General features: G+C 39.2%; 1 protein-coding gene across 1 annotated transcript in view; it reads right to left on the bottom strand.

Annotated features, from left to right (window-relative positions):
* Nucleotides 1–20933, bottom strand: part of LOC122549894 (ATP-binding cassette sub-family A member 13-like) — a 278487-nt gene that overhangs the window by 125178 nt on the left and 132376 nt on the right. Inside the window, exons 21-26 of the mRNA XM_043690092.1 lie at nucleotides 19502–19578; nucleotides 14211–14332; nucleotides 12600–12788; nucleotides 10036–10212; nucleotides 5522–5702; nucleotides 1121–1260 (exon numbers count right to left, since the gene is read on the bottom strand). Coding sequence (XP_043546027.1) covers nucleotides 1121–1260; nucleotides 5522–5702; nucleotides 10036–10212; nucleotides 12600–12788; nucleotides 14211–14332; nucleotides 19502–19578 — 886 coding nt within the window. The remainder of the gene's footprint in view (nucleotides 1–1120; nucleotides 1261–5521; nucleotides 5703–10035; nucleotides 10213–12599; nucleotides 12789–14210; nucleotides 14333–19501; nucleotides 19579–20933) is intronic.

The following is a 20933-nucleotide window of genomic DNA, read 5'->3' as shown; positions in this document are numbered from 1 at the left end:
CTAGCGAGGGGAAAATATTAACCCACTCGCCATTGCTGATACTAGATTTTTAATCACAGATTTATTTGATTTTCAGAATTTCAGTGTATAAAAGTTAAACATGCTTTTCAGTGTGACATGTTAAAATCATTTTCATCAATGCTTTCAAAGCTCGGTGGTTAGCACTGCTGCCTCACAGCGCCAGGGACCCAGGTTCGATTCCCACCTCGGGCGACTGTCTGTGTGGAGTTTGCATATTCTCCCCATGTCTGTGTGGGTCTCCTTCAGGTGCTCTGGTTTCCTCCCGCAATCCAAAGATGTGCGGGTCAGGTGAATTGGCCATGCTAAATTGCCCATAGTCTTCAGGGACATGTAGGTAAGGTGCATTTTAGTCAGGGGTAAATATAGGATAGGGGAATGGATCTGGGTAGGTTACTCTTCGGAGGGTCGGTGTGGACCTTTTGAGCTGAAGGATCTGTTTCCATACTGTAGGGAACCTAATCTAATCTAAGATATCCCGATAAAAGATCATCTTGCTATAAAGTTAAAAAGTCACATAACACCAGGTTTTAGTTCAACAGGTTTATGCTGGTGATGTGTGATGTGTAATTTTTAACTTTGTACACCCCAGTCCAACACCGGCACCTCCAAATCATGACTACCATCTTGCTATATTAGTACATGTTTAAATTGATTATCAATATCCTTAAGCAAAACAGAAGGGAGAACAAAACAGATTAACAGTTAATACCTTCAATTAACAAAGAGCACTATTTGCATGCAAACGCTAAGAGGTAGAAGGATCTTGTGGTGTAGTACCCATGTACATATCTCTAAACCAGAAGGCCAGGGTTTGAATCTCACCTTAAGAGAGGACAGCCATGAAGATATGCAACAATATATCCAAGCGTGTTTATGAGGGAAAAACTCAATGGGCATGGTCGTATAAATCAGGTTGTAGTGTGCTATTTAATGGACAGTCATTTTACATCTTTCCTGATTTTTATTTTTGTTAAGCCTATCCATTTTGATTTACTATCCACCATTTCACATTATTGCACAGTCAAAATCCAGCTCCAAATATGAAAGACAAATTGTAACTGTATAAAATCATCAGTTCTGGCATATTGAACTCTCTCACCTTGTCCATTAGTTTCTGTATTGGAATCGTCCCTGGAGCATACAGAATTTCACCAAGTAGCAATGGTTTCAGGAAAGTCCACATCAAGGGTCCATTTGGTGCTTTTAAAATATCCTTATAAAAGCTCAAGCAGTAGGGAGCTGGTGCAGCCAAAAATAAACAGCTATTAACAAGCTTTTTTATATCTCATATCAAACAACAGTATTCATCTTAAATCAGAATTGACTACAAAGGCTAGCAACATGGTTACAGTCTTAGAGTCATAGAGATGTACAGCACAGAGACAGACCCTTCAGTCAAACTTGTCCATGGTGACCAGATATCCTAAATTAATCTAGTCCCATTTGCCTGCATTTAATCTGTATCCCTATAAATGTTTCCTATTCACAAGCCCATCCAGATGCTTTTTAAATGTTATAATTATAAAAGCCTTCACTACTTCCTCTAGCAGTTCATTCCATAAACACATCACCCTCTGCGTGAAAAAGCTACCTCTCATATCCCTTTCAATCTTTCCCCTCTCACCTTAAACTTATGCCCTCTAGTTCTGGACTTGCCCACCCCAGGGAAAATACCTTATTTATTTATCCTATCCATGCCCTTCATGATTTTATAAACTTCTTTTACATCACCCCTCAGCCTCTGACGTTCCAGGGAAAATAGCCCTAGCCTATTCAATATCCTCCTTTAGCTCAATCCCTTCAACCCTGGCAACATTCTTGTAAATTGTCTCTGAACCCTCTAAAGTTACACAACATCCTTCCTATATCATGGAGACCAAAATTAAATGCAGTATTCCAAGTGGCCTAACCAATTCCTGCATGGCCGCAACATGACCTCCCAACTCCTATACTCAATGCACTGATGAATAAAGGCAAGCATGCCAAATGCTTTTTTCACTATCCTTTCTACCTGCAACTTCACTTTCAAGGAATTATGAACTTGCATTCCAAGGTCTCTTTGTTCAGTAACATGCCCCAGGACCTTACCATTAACTGTTGTAATGATGCTCTCCTTTAAAAATATTATGCTGTCCTTGACTTAGTTTTCAGAAAAGTTGTAAAAAACACAAACTCCAGAAAGTCTGGGGTTGGATGGATTTTAGGGCCAATTTGATTATAGCTAACAGATACTGCCTCAGACAAAGGGCTTTCAAGTTTAAGAACAGTTTTACAATGAAAGGGGAGTGGCATATTCTTCCAGCACCATTTTTCTCTGGTATGGCTATTCACTGAAAGCAGTCAAGCAATTGAAAGAGCTGCTCCTCTCTCTCTCTCTGACTTCTCTCCTGTAAGGCCCGTGTTTGATTTTACCTTTTGTGCCAACAGGTGTTTATGGGGATTGTTGCAAGAATTGGAACAGCATCATTAATTTGGGATAATCTGTTGATAATCGCAGGGGGTGGCAGATGGGGTCTAACTCAATGTGTTTGTTAATAGAGATCTGGTTGGAATGTCATACTTCTAGGAATTCTAGTGCATGTCTTTGTTTGGCTTGTCCTAGGATGGATGTGCTGTCCCAGTCGAAGTGGTATCCTTCCTTATCTGTATGTGAGGATACTAGTGAGAAAGGGTCATGTCATTTTGTGGTTAGTTGATGTTCATATATCCTGGTGGCTAGTTTTCTGCCTGTTTGTGCAATGTAATTTTTGTTATAGTTCCTGCACGGTATTTTGAAAATGACATTAGTTTTGCTTGTTGCCTGTACAGGGTCTTCCAAGTTCATTTCAAGCTGCTGTTTTAATATGTTGGTGGGTTTGTGGGCTACCATGATGCCAAGGAGTCTGAGTAGTCTGACAGTCATTTCCGAGATGTCTTTGATGTGGGAGAGAATGGCTAGGGTTTCTGGACACATATGTCTGCTTGTCTGGGTATGTTGCTGAGAAAGCAGCGGACTCTGTTCATTGGTTCATTGGATTTTTGAATACATGGTATAGGTGATTTTCCTCTGCTCTGCATAGTTCTTCAGTGCTGCAGTGTGTGTTGGTTCATTGAAATAATGTTCTGATGCAGCTTTGTTTGTGGGTGTTGGAATGATTGCTTCTGTAGTTAGACATTTAAACATACAATGATGTGTTCCCGTGAAACTTCCCTTTTTAATGTAATAGAGCCTCATTGTTGTCTGTTCTCTCCATACTCTATCCCTTGAATACTGGATTATTTTAACTGTCCACATCTCGTTCCACTCTTACCAGCTGATCTTTCAGCCATATTCGCATGCCGTCCCTTCCTAAATCTCTCAGCCTTCCATCTCCACCTTTCTGCTATAAGTTGATTCAGAAAGCACAAACCATGAATTGTAGTTTGCTCCATATACTTTCACAGCTGACTCACATTTGTACTTATATGTACAATGGGCAGAAAATTGAAGATTAGAATGTTAATAATAATGTTTTGTTATTAAATGCAATAGAATACTTGTGTTCTTGGCTTTGCCAAATTCTCCATTAATTTTGGCTTTCCTGCAAAAATCTGGGGTCATGTGTAAGTTCAATGATATTCTTTGCTATATTAATAAGAATGGCACAGAGTTGGGCTTTAATCAATATAGATTTTGTGTAGCACCTGAGTTTGGGTCATTTGGCATTCCAGAAGAACATGTAAATCAACAAATTAACTGCAAATCCAATTTCATTTTGAAATATTAATGACAACAAAATATATTATTTCTTGAAGCATGATCTTCATTCTCATAAGCTGTTTGAGCACGTTAACAGTAATTAGGGCCAATGTAATCATGACCAAACCTCCTCCACTTCCTGTTACCTCTTCTCCTATGCTTGCCTTACTGGAGTACACTAATATATGTGCCTGGTGCCACCTGTACCTTCAACCATTGACTATAGTTTTATGTATAAGTCAAGACAACAAGTCAGCAAGCTATTCGACCATTCAATGTATCACTGTTAAGCTCATCATGCACAAAACCCTCTAGATGGATTCAAAAGACAGAAATTTAGGCCAATGTAACTTTCCTAACACAAGCACACCAGAATTCATATAATTGCTTCAGCCATTTTACCGTGCCCTCCCTTCCTAAATTTCTCTGCCTTCATAGATTTATCTACATAGATTGAAAATCAAAGCTGCAATCATCTTGACTGTACAGTTCACCCAAGTAACTGATACAAATAAACTGTGGGTCAACTATGCATTTACTTTCAGCAAAAATCATTCACTGGGAATATCTATATGTGTATCAAAATTGCGGTTAACTTTTGATACTCCTTTCCAGAGGCTTTTACATGATATTAACATAGAACTGCATGCAACAACAATCCATCTCATGAATTTTTGGCATTGGAATTAATGTGATAGAGCTATTAAGGTCCATGGCACCTTATCCAAAGTTCATTCAGTTAATTCTGTCTCTACGCTGACATGTCACTGGAGAACATCATAACTACTGCCATTGCTTTGTTCTCTTTTCACAGTCCTATTATACTGTTTTATCTTTGTTTCCTTAAAAGAAGTAATGGTCTCTTCCTCAGCCAATCCTTATGGCAAAGCATTCCATGCTTCAACAACAATGTGTAGAAAAGTATCTTAAATTACCTTCTCATTCTCAGTGATCATTGACCCCTTGAAGACTGACACGGACACATTCCCCAACCAGATGAAATAGTTTTATCCTATTGGATATCTAAAAATCCTTCTTGATTTTGAATCTCCCATTTAAAACTCCCCAGCTTTCTCTGCCCATGTGAAATATGAAGTTTCTCAGGTTTTCCTCGTTTTATTGATTCCATTCCTGGTAACATCTTGGTAAATCTGCAATGGATAAAGCTCACTGGACAGGATTTTCTGTCTCACCAGGTTTTTGCTCCTCTTGATGAAAATGTTGATGGACAGCCTGTAATCCTCAACCCCACACCCTACTTAAGTAAGCTGTCCTATGGCTACCTAATACTTGGCAGTGTATTAATTATTTATTAGTTATTTTATTTATTATTTTTATTAATTATTTTTTATTAATTAATATTGAATGTAGTTCTTTGTAGGACCAGAGTGGAAGCTTTAGCAAGACAGGCACAGTATTGGGGTCCAGGGTGCACAGGGTGGGACAGATCTACACCCCCTCTTTTCCCAACCAATTGGTGGATTTCAATCTGGTTCCATTCTCTGCCAAACATTGCCTACTGAAAGGCTTTAATTGGCCTAAAGATGTATGTAGCACCCAATACTTTGTTTTCCATGTTTAAAACTGCAGTTTTGTTGGGAGCAGGTGGGTGAGTGCCAGAAAGGAACACAATTCTACACAATTTGCCAAACACTAATTCTATCACCAGTTTGGTCTTCATTTCTCTGAAATAAAATATTTAAATGTGACTAGAAAAAGGGTATTTTAGTTAACACCAAGACATAACAGAACTGTCTCCTCAATTTAGCCAAATACTCTTACTGGTATTTGTAGGAACATTGTATTTGATTAAATCTTCCTCGGTGACTGTGTTGATTTGTGGTAATTCTGAGAACATCATTGCATCACCGAATAAGCTGGTTGATTGTGTCCTACAAATTGCTTTGGAGAGAGTCTGAAAAGAACCACTTGCAGAAATCCTCAGAGACCTTTCTCTAACATTCTAGACAGAGACAAAAAACAATATCAGTCAGTTTTTAAACTTCCAGAATTATAAGGAAAGCATGGCATAGGATGTTGTATTCACAGCAATGCAATGAAGGATAGAACTGAAACTTAATCTTCATACAATTTGAAGTTTTATCTACTTGCACCCATACACTCCAAAGTAAAGTCCCATCTTTTGCAAAGGTTAGGTTCTTCTAAAATATTGTAAATTATTTTAACAAATGGCAAATATGAAAGCATGAGATGCATGCACAAAACACTTTCTACTGCAACAAGGATGTTTTCTTTTACTTCTTTCTTTAAAATCACTGATAAGGGAAGAATAGATTTACAGTGGGAGAAAAGCTATGTACGTTTTGCAGAGATAAGTAAATTTAAGAAGGGCACACAAATGGTGGCATTTGTCTGAATGACCTTCATAACAAAATAACTCCAATTCCTGTTTGTTCCTGCATAATATTCTTAATCAACATAATCAATACACTGGGGCAAGTGCACTTAAAACCAGACTTTCTGGCCCTGAGGTCTTTCTTTCTATGTACAGGTGCACAGCTGAATCCCTGGTTAATGCTCAGCACCTAAATAGATTAAACACTCAACTGCCATACCGTTAAGATGCCGGTTCTTTATAAAGTCAAGAATTTAGTTATTTTTCACAGGTATTTGTCACTTAAGAGTGTTATATTTATGTGCTCTTGCAAAACTGGACTTGCACCCTTCTATTTTAAAGTTCAATTTAATAAAAACCTGAAAATCTATATCAGTAGGTATGTTTTTATTTATAAAAACGTCTTGTAACTATAAGAAAAAATGAAAGTGAACTACCTCAAAGATTATTATTTCTGGAGTATTACATGTGCCACATGTCAACAGGTGTAGGGTCAAGCAGATTACAGAATCAAATGGATAGTTTAAAATGTGATATGAAAAGAACAGTTTAGATTCATTGAGCAGTACTGGGAAAGAAGAATGTGTTCCATTAGGGCTCCATGTAAGGTGAGTTGGCATCACTGTCCTGGCAACCAGAGAAGCAATGCTGCAGACAGAGCTTTATGCTACAAGAGTTAGGCATTTGGATATTTAAAAATAAAAGTCCAGAATTTAATTGGACAAACAACATAGAAACAGGCTGCATCATCTAAAAGTTCCTGCTGATAATAATGATATACCTGAGTCTCATCCTGACTTTCTTTATTTAAATAGCTTTATGACTCCAGAAACCAGGAAGTCTCAAGGCATCAGGGCCTTCTGCTAATTATCATGTACTGCCCTCCCACAGCTGATGAATTAGTACTCCTCCATGTTGAACATCACCTGGAGGAAATACTGAGGGTGGCAAAGGCTTCAAACATACTCTGGGTGGGATATTTCAAAGTCCACCAGCAAGAGTGGCTCGGCCACAGCACTACTGATCAAGCTGGTAGGGTTCTAAAGGATATAGCGGCTAGACTGGGATTGCAGCAGGTGGTGAGGGAACCAACAAGAAGGAAAAATACACTTGACCTCATCCTCACCAATCTGTCACCTGCAGGTGCATCTGTCCATGACAGCATCAGTCATAGTGACCACTGTACAGTCCTTGTGGAGACAAAGTTCTATTCTCATGTTGACAATACCTCCATCATATTGAGTGGCACTATGACTGTGCTAAATGGGACAGACTTCAAACTTATCTAACAACTTAAGATTGGACTTCTATAAGGCGGCCATCAGCAGCAACAGAGTCATGCTTGTACACAATCCACAATTTCAGGGTCCAGCATATCCCCCACTCTATCATTAGCATAAAGCCAAGGGATCAACCTTGGTTCAATGGAGAGTGCAGGAGGGCATGCCTGAAGCACACCTGAAGATGAGGTGTCAACTAAATGAAGCTTATATGCAGGACTACATGTGTTCCAAACAAGGTGTTAGATGGAGATAAGGACTTCCAGAACTAACAAATCAGATCTAAACTCTGCAGTCCTGCCACACCCAGTCATGAATCATGGTGAACAACTAAACAACTCAGTTGGATAAGGTTCCACAAATATCCCCATCCCCTATAGTAGGGCACCCCAGAATATCAGTGCAAAAGGTAAAAGCTGGAGCATTCACAACAACTTTCAGCCAGGTGTTCCAAGTACGTGATCCACCTCAACCTCCTCTGTGGTCTCCAGCATGAAAATGACATTCATCAGTCAAAATGATTCACTCCACATAATATCAGGATAATGCTGAAGGCACTGAATACTGCAAAGGCTAGGGGTCCTGACAACAGTATTTCTGAAGATGTGTGCCCCAAAATGTGTTGTTACTAAAACCAAGCTGTTTCAGTACAGCAACAACACTGACATCCATCCAGCAATGTGGCAAACTGCCCAGGTCTCCCATGCACGCACAAATAAAACAAATCCAACTGACCAATCACTGCCCCGTCAGGCTATTCTCAATCATTAGTGAATTGATAAAAGTGGTCATGGACATCAACATGTCAAGGGGCACTTACTAAGGAACAAACAGCTCATTGACGCTCAGTTTGGGTTTCACCAGGGCAAATCAGCTCCTAATCGCATTTCAGCCTTGGTTTAAACATTGACGAAAAAAGGTAAGCTATTGGTGTGACGTGAAAATGACTGCCCTTGACATTTAAATTTGGCATCAAGGAGCTGAAGCAAAAATAGGATCAATGACAATTCTGGGAGAAAACTCTGCTTCCGGTACCTGGTAGAAAGGGAGATGGCGTTGATTTTTGGAAGTCAATCATCTCAGCTCAAAGGCATCATGGCAGGAGTTCCTCAGGGTCGATGTTTTTCATCAACCTGTTTACATGTGCTATGACGTACCTCTGGAACTGGTGGAAAACATAGAAGATGGGAACAGGAGTAGGCCATTCGGCCCCTCGGACCCGCCATCAAATATGATTTTAACTGATTTACAAAGTTTACAAGATTTAAAAGGATATTGTCAGGGTTGGAGGATTTGAGCTTTAGGGAGAGATTGAATAGGCTGGGGTATTGGAGGCTGAGGGGTGACCTTATAGAAGTTTATAAAATCATTTGAACAGGAAGGGTTTAGATGGATATGAGCCAGGTACTGGCAGGTGGGACTAGATTGGTTTGAGATATCTGGTCGGCATGGACAAGTTGGACCAAAGGGTCTGATTCCATGCTGTACATCTCTACGACTCTATGATCAGTGAGTTCAAAATCTTAATTCCGCTCTCCTCCCCAAATCCTTCGATCCATTTAGTCACAAGTGCTATGTACATCTCCTTCTTGCAAACATAATCTTCTGGCTTCAACCACTTTCTTGGTAAGGAATTCTACAGGCTCATCACTCTCTGAGTGAAGAAATTTCTCCTCATCTCAGTCCTAAAATGTTTACCCTTTATCCTGAAGTTATGAATGAATTAAAAAAATCTTTTCAGCTTCTCCCTCATTTGCTTGTCCAAGCTTCCTCATAAATGCATCAAAGTCATTGGTTTCAATTACTCTGTGTGGTTCCAAATTCCCATCATTCCTTCAATAAAGTTTCTTCAAACTTCCTATTGGATGAATATCTTCTAGTTACATGTGAAGTAATAGAAATGTGTAGCAGTTTGAGTAAAGACAACCACAGTAAACTGGAAAGAAGTGAAATATTATTGGTCAAAACATTTAGGGATACGAGTACATCATCCAAATGAATCCATGAAAGGAATTGTGGTTTAAAAAACCTCTTTATCTCAAAGCACAAAGTATTTGTAACATGATGGACAAATAAACAAAGAAAATAGAGGGTTGAGTTACTGAATCATAAGAAACAACATATTTCTTTGTGTCTGAAGCTCACAAAGGTTTCGTGCAAAGCTTTGGGCATTTACACATATACATTCTAAAGCAATCTTAGCCTTTCAAGTCCTTCCTATTTTATGTATCTACATTACATGAGCTAAAAACAAACACAATTTATGAGGTCAAGAGATACAAATTCCACTAGAGCTGTTGGTAGTCCAAATATTAATAGATCCATCTTAATAACAGAAGCTGCTCATTACTTCTGGATCACAAGATTAATGTCATAAGTGCACAAGTACTATAAATTAAATAACAACGGTAGATATTTCACAAATTCAACTTGTTTTGATTCCCAAAATCTGTGCATAAACTGCATACAATTTTTAAATGCAACATTGCCACTTAGAATAGTGTTGCAGTAACTGAAATATAAGAAACGAAATATCATAATGGCTATCCTTCTCACCATTCACCAGAAAGCAAAGATATTAAATGATGTCCAGTCACAAAGCTAAACATTCAATAATCTAAAGTAATCTTAAATTTAAGAGCAATGTAATATTCTCATACCTCATTGAATTCAAAAACAGATGGAAGGTTCATGTCACGGACAGACTGCAAAAGATTGGGTATCAAATCCAAAATTTTTAATGACTTAGCAGTGAAAGAACTGAGGCTGGAGAACACTTCCAGGATATTGTCCATTATCTGATTAACATGAGGAGGAATTATCATTGGTAGAAATGCCTGGTAACAATAAAAAATGAAATAATTTTACTGAACTCCACTTTTGAAACTCTTCAGTAATTAAAGTTAGATCACAACACGGGAGCTAAAGACAGAATAGCACATAGGATATCATTTGTGTCATTCCTATTCTATATGATATAAATGAAGCAGATAAACAAATGCAGGCATACACATTTCTATCAATACTCAGCAGATTTGGGATTCCCTATCAAAATCTATTGTTGTCATGAATAGATTTATACAAATATTATATAAAAACAAGCAACAAAATATATTAAATATCATGTTAAATATAAGAGTGAAACCACTATTTTTACAAAATAAATACAATAATTAAATAATAAATTACATAGACAGTGATGGCAGGATGGGTGATGTATTACTGCTGAAACATATAAGTGCTGCTGCATACAAAGGTGATCCAAAGCAAACCTGGACTAAGTGTTTGCAGCTCAAGGAACTTTGTATCTAACTTGAGGAGATAGGATCGGAGTTGCAGATGTTGCACCACAGGAGAAAGCTACCTGGACATTTTGCTCCAGAAGGCAATTCACATCATTCAGATGAGGTAATTCAAATTCAACCTATGATCAGGGACAGGATGGTGTGACTGCAAGTGGGGCAGGTATGGAGGACCAAGGGGTAGCATTTGAGGAGCCTGCAACTATCCAAAAATTACAGAGTTCTTACAAGCTGTATGCATCAGACTGGGGACGGCAGGGAGGGTGAGTGAACTGATCATGGCACCTTGGTACAGGGAGCCATTCAAGTGAGGGGACACAAAAGTAGCTTAGTCATAACTGGGACAGAATAAGCTTTGATACTGCTCTCTACAACCATCAGCAAGAGACCCAAAGGCTGAGTTACTTGCTTTCTGCCAGGGTTGAGGACATCTCCTTAGGAATGGAAAGGAACAAGAAGGATCCAGTTGTTGTTCGTGTTGGTACAACATTGATAGGACTAGAAAGGAGGTTCTGCTGAAAGTATCTGAATAGTTGAAAGTGATAATAAGGTCAGGATTACTACCTTATCTCCTGAGCCAGGAACAGATTGGCAAAGTATAAATAAATCCAAGGAGTTAAATGCATGTCTCAAAGATTGGTATCTCAAAAATTGTTTCAGTTTATGGAGCACTGCCTCCAGTACAAGGGTAGAAGGCAGTTGTTTCGGGTTTCATTTGAAATGTTCTGGGACCAGTGTCCTGGAATATCAAGTAACTATAGATGGACAGAGAACTTTAAATTAATCAGAGGGGGAAATATAGACTTCTAAAGCAAAAGGATATGAGAGCATTTCAGAGCCACAATTTGGATAATGATAACCAGAGTGGGACAGGAATGGATAGAGAGTACAAACATAGAAAAATGGCAGCAAATAGGCTCAAAATGATAAAAATACAACATTATTGGCACTTCACTGAAATGCACGCAATCTTCAGAACAAAATAAATGAAGTAACAGCACAAATGTAGTTTAATAGATGAGAACTTATAGTCATTATGGAGACAGTTTCAAGGAGATCAAAGATTGGACTAAATACACAGGGATGTGGTGATTTTTCAAAAGGACAGGCAGGAACAGAAGAGTGGGGTTTAGCATTGTTAGTACGGGATAGAATATGTACAATAACAGGAAATAATCTGGGATCAGAAGATGTACAATCTATATGGGTGGAGGTAAGGAATAAGTCCCAGACAATGTCTATTCTAAGGACAGAAAATAAACAGGAGATAAGGAAGCATGTAACAGACATAAATCAAGTACAATGGGTAGCATGATATGCCAAATGGTCTCACAAGTGCTATAATATGCTATGATTCTATATTTGAACTGAAAGATGCTAACTTTGACAATATAATAGATAGTTTTCTCACCTGCCACCCCTCAAAATGGCCTCACAGCTCCCTCATCAGATCTGTGACCTCTGTCCCATCCATGCAACTTGGGAGTCATCCCTAGATTTTAACAACTGCTCCATTCAGGATCAGCCGCATTACCTTACTGACTCTGTGATCTCCCCTGCCTTGTTCAGGGGTTGGACCTGGTCCTCCAGCTCTGACTGGACTTTTAACTCTTGAGTGAAATTCAGGCCTGTTGGTCAGGCTGCCTTTCAGGTGGGAATCAGTTGGTGAGATCACATATACACTGCGAAGTTAAAACTCCACATCAGGCAAGTTAGAAGCCCTGACTTCCTGGTTTCCCATGTTCTATCAGTTACCCTGCCCAAACCAGCAGATCAGTCATGGAGAAGCCTCCAATGCCCTCTACTGTATAAAGAATCAAGAAGAAATTGAGCCAGCTCACAATTCCTGCACAAAGATGGTGAAAGAGAGACAGAGTGACTGGAAGAACAGAAAACATAAACAAAAATGTTTTTTGCTTTACCTTATAAGCGAAGCATCTAAAATCAATGTGCTGGCTGATTGTCAAAATAAGCTTATAAGTTTGCAAAGGAGTTAAAGCACACAGTTCGGTAGTCAGAGATGAAATGCTTGCATTGTCTGAAATTGACAGCATCAGATCCAGGCTTTCCTCATCACACCTGTCTGCTGTGATAATAAGGCCACGAATTAACTGTAAAAAGAAACAAGGTTCAGCCTTGGATTTGACATTAATGATAATATAACTGAGAAATACAAAACAAAATGATGTTAACAACACATTACCTCACTTTCTCCTCCAACACATTACCTTTATCATTCTCAATGTGTCATGGAATTAGTACTAAGGATTGCAGCATAAGGATTGTTAAATCATCACAAGTTGAAAAGCACCAGAAAATGCGACAGATTTCCATTCTCAAAACTTAGATATAATCCTGGACTCTCAGATATTACCGGAATCTTTCATTACTTAATCTCAGACCTACAGCTGAATCTGTAAATATATAGTAACATTGAGCCTTTGACTCTTGATTCTCAGTTGATTTTGCACCATTTTTTCAGCTAATTTACCAATCAGTAGGGATAAAGTGTTCACTTTGACATTGAGCCAGCAGAGAAATCCAGTTAGTTTTATCACAGTTTAAAGGAGTTCGTACTTTACTTTCTCTTGGTCACTAACTCATGAACTGTATGTCTCTAAGTTTGTAGTTTGAAACAGAACCATCTCAGAGTTTTCTGTGAAGAGGTTACAATGTTAACAGAACTGAACGGTTCTGAAGAAGGGTCGCTGGACTTGAAAGGATCCTGTTAAATCTAAACCTTGCTTTCAACCCTCTTTCTCAATCTCATTACTGACCTCCTATTTGCGATCACCATCCTTCAAACACTCACTTCAATCTAGGTATCCATCACCAAAACTACCTACAGGCCAGAAAGTAGTACTGACGGTGATCACATCTCCTGGTACCATTACTGTACTGGAGAGTATACCTTGGGTGGCTTAATCAAGTGGGAGGGACAACACTATACAGCTAAGTAGCTGATTACCCCAAAGTTCTGTTGAGCCTCTCAAAAAGAAGTAAACACAGATTTTCCAACCTCTGGGTGAGACCCCTGTCATGTTTATAAAATCCAATTAATGTTGCAAAGTTCAAAAATGATACAAGAAAGCAGTCTGAAATTGCTGAGATTCTACCTTCAATCATTTGATTCAGGTTGTCTGAGCCTCCATGCGTTTGAAAATAAAGCATAATGAGGATTTATACAAATTGCTAAATATCAAATAATTCTTGTAACCTGTTAAACTTTACAAGCATAAAACCAAAATTGCTCATTGTAATAGTGAAAGTTTCACACTACTTGAACAATGGTTTCAATGCTACCTTTAAAAATTTCCATAGAGGAAATGATGATAATTTTTATGCAGTGGTGCTTTGTGAAGTAGTTCATGCTTAACATGTTCATGTTGATTCAATGTAATTTTGCAGCATGTTATTTAGAAATATGACAGTTTTCTTCTCATTTTATAAGAATTGATACCCAAACTACCTTAACCAGTTACTTCAGGTTTGAAAAAAGCAGATGAATCCAATCTAGCAACTTCCAAAGTTACCTTTGAGACAGTCAGGTTTGCTGTCATTAACACATCAATTGCTTCAGGTGAGAGGTCATTGATTTGCTGCAAGTGGATTTTTAAAATTGTGATGTTTTGCACACAGCTCTCTATTGGTAAACCTATTAAAAATAATCAAATGCAAAATGAACAAGCCTTATACAAAATTAAAGGTTGCATAAGTCATGCAAATAATAGACATATAGTAAAATGATGCTGCAGGATGGAACTAGAACCATGTTCTAAGTTCAATTTTCTTCAGGTTCCTGCTTGAAGGAAGATTAACAAATACTGTCACAACCTTCCCCATGGGTAGACCAAAGAGACAAGTCCCTAAACCATTCCAGCTGGAATTGAGATTGCACCACATGCTGGAGGTATCAATGTGATCAACACTGACTATCCAGCCAACTGAGCCAACCAATTCCCCAAAGAGATGGGTTGCCATGGCAATGTACACTTTGACAGGCACTTTATAGCCTTGAACTATTAGTCTCCGAGGCCTTATCAGTACATAGATCACCACATGGCAGACCAAGAATCCCTTTCCTTCTTACCATCTTCCACTGGCTTCTTCTGGAAGGATTAACAAATGAATACACTTTGGCCTTATATGTGCTATCTTTGGCCACCACTCTCTGAACTGGGATTTGCACAAGAGATTTTGGCTCAGAGGCACTGTGCCATAAAACCTTCCCTATAAATTCAATGAAATCATAAAATAAATGGCCATTTATCTCTTAAATACCAAGTACATAAATCTGGTTACCTCAGATTACAACAAGAACTTGACCAGATGGGCCAATGGGCTGAGAAGTGGCAGATGGAGTTTAATTCAGATAAATGTAAGGTGCTGCATTTGGGAAAGCAAATCTTAGCAGGACATATACTCTTGATGGTAAGGTCCTAGGGAGCGTTGCTGAACAAAGAGACCTTGGAGTGCAGGTTCATAGCTCCTTGAAAGTGGAGTCGCAGGTAGATAGGATAGTGAAGAAGGCATTTGGTATGCTTTCCTTTATTGGTCAGAGTATTGAGTACAGGAGTTGGGAGGTCATATTGCGGCTGTACAGGACATTGGTTAGGTCCCTGTTGGAATATTGTGTGCAATTCTGATCTCCTTCCTATCGGAAAGATGTTGTGAAACATGAAAGGGTTCAGAAAAGATTTACAAGGATGTTGCCAGGTTGGAACACTTGAGCTATAGGGAGAGGCTGAACAGGCTGGGGCTGTTTTCCCTGGAGCGTTGGAAGCTGAGGGGTGACGTTATAGAGGTTTCCAAAATTATGAGGGGCATGGATAGAATAAATAAACAAAGTCTTTTCCCTGGGGTTGGGGAGTCCAGAACTAGAGGGCATAGGTTTAGGGTGAAAGGGGAAAGATATAAAAGAGACCTATGGGGCAACATTTTCACGCAGAGGGTGGTACGTGTATGGAATGAGCTGCCAGAGGACGTGGTGGAGGCTGGTACAATTGCAACATTTAAGAGGCAGTTGGATGAGTATATGAATAGGAAGGGTTTGGAGGGATATGGGTCGGATGCTGGCAGGTGGGACTAGATTGGGTTGGGATATCTGGTCGGCACGGACGAGTTGGACCGAAGGGTCTGTTTCCATGCTGTACAACTGTATGACTCAATGACTCTATATGGGCATCACTGGCTAGGCCAGCATTTATTGTCCATCTTGAATCTGCATTGATAAAGTGTTGGTAAGCTACTTTTGTGAACCACAGCAGTTGAGGTGGTATAGATAAATACACATTGCTGTTAGGGAGCAAGTTCTAGGATTTTGACCCAGTGATATTGAAGGAATGGCAATATAGTTTCTAGTTAAAATGGTGTGGGTCTGAAGGGAACTCTTCGGCAGTGGTGTTCTTTGCATCTGCCGGTTTGTCCTTCTCGATGGTACAAGTCATGGGAAGATGCAATCAGAAGACCTTTGGTGAGATGTTGCATTACATTTGCAGATGATGCACACTGTGACTTGGTAGAGAAGTCAATGTCAGATGTATTAGATAGGGTACCAGTCAAGTACCCTGCTATGTCCCTGGATAGCGTCAAACGTCTTGAGTTTTGTTGAAGCTACACTTATCCAGGTAAGCAGAGAGTATTCAATCACACTCCTGACTTATGCCTTGCAGATGTGGACAGGAGTTGAGGATTCAAAGGAGATTACTCAGTTGAAAAATTCCTAGCCTCTGACCCATTCTTATACTCACTGTATTTTAGGTAAGTATTCCTAGCTCAGTTTCTGGTCAATGGCAATCCCCATATGTTGATAGTGGGGAATTCACTGATGGTGATGCCATTGAATGTCAACAGATGATTATTAGATTGTCCTTTAGGAGATAGTCTTTGTCTATGAGATGGATCTTACCTGCCATTATTTACCCTACCCTGAATGGTGTCCAGACCTTGCTACATGTGCATCTGTACCTGAGGAATCACGAATGTCCCTGCACATTATGTAATCATTGGTCCCCTTATTCAAGGAAATATATCATTCCCTGAAACAGTTCAGGGAAGGTTCCCTGGGATTGGAAGGTATTGTCTTATGATCAAAGACTGTACTGAGTGAGTTTAGAAGAATGAGAGATTATCTCATTGAAACATATAGGATTCTTAAGCAGCTTGACATGGTAAATACCAATTTGGTGCTTCTTCTCATGGGAGAGTCTAGGACCACAGGGCATAGTCTCAGAAATAAAGGGGTGCCAATTTAAGACTGAGATGAGGAGGAATTTCTTCTCTGAGGAATGAGAGCCTTTGGAACTCCTTGCCATAGAGAGCTGTGAGGGAAAGTCCTTCTATGTATTTAAGGCCAAGATAGTTACACTCTTTATCAGTAAAAGAAATCAAGGTTTATGAGGCAAATGCAGGAAAGTGGATATGAGGAATGCTAGATCAGCCACGATCCTATTGAATGGTGCTGAACAACTACTCTTGTTCTGACTTCCTATGGTCTTATGAAGGCCATTGATTAAACAGCGGAAGATTGGTTGGGCATAGGATACTACCTTGATGAACTCCTGCAGCGATGCCCTGGGGCTCAGAGGATTGATTTTCAACAACCGCATCATCTTCCTTTGTGTTAAGTATGACTTCAATGTGCAAAGACTTTTCCCGCTGATTTCAATTGATTCCAGATTGATGCCATTTCTTCTAGATTCCCCATTCTGTTAAATGCAGACTGATGTCAAGGGCAATTATTCTCACTCCTCCCCTTATATTCAGCCCTTTTGGCCATGTTTAGACCTAAGCTGTAATGAGGTCAGGGTTTGAGCCGTGTCTGGCAAAATCTAATTGAGTATCAGTGAGCAGGTTACAGTTGAGTCAGTACCACTCTTTAGCATGATCAACAACAAGTTTCAACATCTTACTGATGATTGAGTGTGGATTGATGGGCAGTAAATGGCTGTATTGAATTTGTCCTGCTTTTTTGTGGAAAGGATATTTAGTCAGTGCTTGTATAACACAATGGTTGCATTCTTGTGCAACTCTGCATTGTACAAAAATCGTGCTTTAGAAACCGCTCTTAAAAGTGTTGATGATGTAATCACATTACATCCAACACATGTTTTAAAAATTTTTGCTGTTAGAAACAATGTCCATAATTTATCAGTCATGTTACAGCGAATTTGCATTGACAGAATGCGGATTATAGCAGTACCACCTGTACCAGGCAAATTTTTCACATTGTCAGCTAGATTTTAATTCATTCATAGGATGCAAGTGTTGCTGGCAGCGCCAGCATTTATTGCCCACCCTAATATGTTCTTGTGAAGGTGGTGAGCTGCCTTCTTGAACCTCTGCAGTTCATTTGATGGAAGTTGACCCATATTGCTGTTAGGGAGAGAGGTCTAGGATTTTGACCCAGGAACAGTGAAGAAACAGCAGAATATTATGTGTTAATATTCAAGCATTAATAGCATATTTTCATTAACCACCTAATCATTTTGCAAAAGCATACTTTAGTTATAAATTGCTTATAAGTATATTATGAAACAGTCCAATAATCATCCAAAATAATTATCTTAAATGCCAACATTAATTTATTTGTTTTCAACATGTTTGAACATTTCCCTGTCAGCTGAATCAATGTTAAAGATCACACAACACCAGATTATAGTCCAATAGGTTTAATTGGAAGTACTAGATTTCGGAGCGTTGCTCCTTCATCAGGTGGTTGTGGAGTATAAGATTGTAAGGCACAGAATTTATAGCAAAAGTTTACAGTGTGATGTAACTGAAATTATACTTTGAAAAATACCTTGATTGTTTGTTAGGTCTCTCATCTGTTAGAATGTTGAAGCTGCATTCACTCTCACAGACTCTGCTACACTCTCTCTCATAGACACTCACAACCCCACCGCTCCTCCCACCGTCACACACACAAGTTTGTGGGGTGAATTTGTACTTGCACAGTTACATTGTACTTTGCTCTAAAACTGCATGAATCCATTTAAGATTCTGTTAATTCATTTTTTAGATTAGAATCAGTCTCAACATTATGGCACAGACAGCAGCACAGAGGAATGCTAATACCCAATACATTATCTGGGCTGACACCAATTGTTAAAGTTCACTTGAGAATGTAACTTTTTAAAAAAATGTTGTGATTTACATATGAAAGAAGTGAAACAAAAATGGTCATTCTAACAGAAGAGAGCCTTAAACAATCAAGGCATTTTTCAATGTATAATTTCAGTTACATCACACTGTAAACTTTTGCTATAAATTCTGTGTCTTACAATTGTGTACTCCACAACCACCTGATGAAGGAGCAGCGCTCCGAAAGCTAGTGCTTCCAATTAAACCTATTGGACTATAACCTGGTGTTGTGTGATTTTTAACTTCGTACACCCCAGTCCAACACCGACATCTCCAAATCATTGCTGAATCAATGCTTTTCATCACAGTTACTGCATTGTCTTGAAGACTTTTACTACAGATTCACTTTTCCACAATAAAATAAAAGCACTCTGGCCCGAATTTTTCAGTCAGCTGCAAATGAACACCTTGTTGACAGTCACCAACAAGGTTTTCACAGGTTTTTGAACCTAATCTTGCTCTAACCCATAACTGATCAAATGTAGCACCCTCTACAGGCTCTTGTGAAGTCCATGAGAAAACAAGCAGCAACTCTCCAAATCATCAAATACTGCATTCTAACTTTGTTAGAACTTTATTAGCCTCACTGCCACTGCACATAACTCAAACCATTAGTTAATACAAAGCTTCTAAATACATCCTCTCAAAGTAGTAGTCCAAATTAAGGTTATGAAAATATTACCTTTAAATGCTCTAATGTTCTCAAGTACAGTTACAAAGGTACTGTTTGGATGAAGTGTTGATGAAGAAAATTCAAACCTAGGAAATAAAGTTGAAAAATGCGAAATTGTAGTCAACACGGAAAATTATTCTGCGATACATTGTTTCCAATAAGTGTTCTTTGAAGTTCGAACTCACTACATTGGTGCCTCAAACCATCTCACCCCTTGACCTGCCATCCATTATCCTTTGCATTCCTCTTTCATCCTTAAGGATTCAACACTTAGGAATTTTTTTTAGAAAGTCATTTTAGGAATTGACCTACAGGTTTAGACAGTACATTTGGATTGGCTCAGGCTTGGATGGCCGGAGGCCCTGTTCCTGGGCTGTACACTTTCTTTGTTCTTCTTTATTCTACTTACCCTCGAGGCTCAGACCTTCCAGGTATGATGCTTGTTTTTCCTGCATTTGTTGGAGACATGCACTTTTCACTCTTGAATGTTCCCTGCTCATGAATTTATGGAGCCAAACCTGCATCCCCCCCTGCCTCGGTTAACAGGATATATCATTCAAAACATGTCTTATTCCCTTGTTGAGATCTAGCTGGAAAGAGACCTATGTGCCCAGAAGCAACGTTGCTTTCTTTGTGAATTGACCATAGAAAGGAAAACACACTGAGGTATCCAGTTAACTCATGATTATTAGGTCCATTGAGCACATCACTAACTCCGCGCATTAGACGAGACCCTCTTCAAACTTTGAATGTTCATTATAAACAAAAGACTGCACTGCTACAGGTTTTTAAAAATAGCACATCTTGAAAATGGTCCATCACATTCTACCTATGCCATGTCAATTTTGACACCCTCATCCTTGATTGACCCAATTTGGCTAATCCACCTTGCCTTCACACTGCTCGGCAATTTAGCATGGCCAATCCACCTAACCTGCACATCTTTGGATAGTTGGATGAAACCAGAGACACATGCAAACTCCACACAGACAGTTGCAGAGGTGGAATCGAACATGGCACTGTCAGGCATCCGTGCTAACCACTGAGCCATCATGCCAGCATATGTACAGGAGTGACGGGTGAATTGGTCTCCAAAATCTGAAAATCACACACAAAAATTTATTACACGGGGTTAGCCAATCGTGGAAAAGTGAGCCTATCAGCAACAAATGTGAGGCAGAAACAACATGTGGTTGGAGGGTAGTGAGCTGAGTTAGTAAGTGATGAGAGTTACTGGTAACCAAAAGCAGTGGGCCTGGGGATGAGAGCTGGAGGTCAAGGGGCTGGGATTATGTGGCTAGGGCTGGGACTATTATGTTATGTCTCAATGAACATGCAGAGTACCTTTAAGAGACAGGCTTATGTCACTGTATTACATTGTATGGCTTGAAGGTATCAAGGTCTCATACTCCATCAAGGATGATGTTTGGATTCTCTCTGA

The sequence above is a fragment of the Chiloscyllium plagiosum genome, chromosome 5 (assembly GCF_004010195.1).
Source record: "Chiloscyllium plagiosum isolate BGI_BamShark_2017 chromosome 5, ASM401019v2, whole genome shotgun sequence".
Lineage (NCBI taxonomy): Eukaryota > Metazoa > Chordata > Chondrichthyes > Orectolobiformes > Hemiscylliidae > Chiloscyllium > Chiloscyllium plagiosum.
This window is presented reverse-complemented; position numbering and strand designations above follow the sequence as displayed.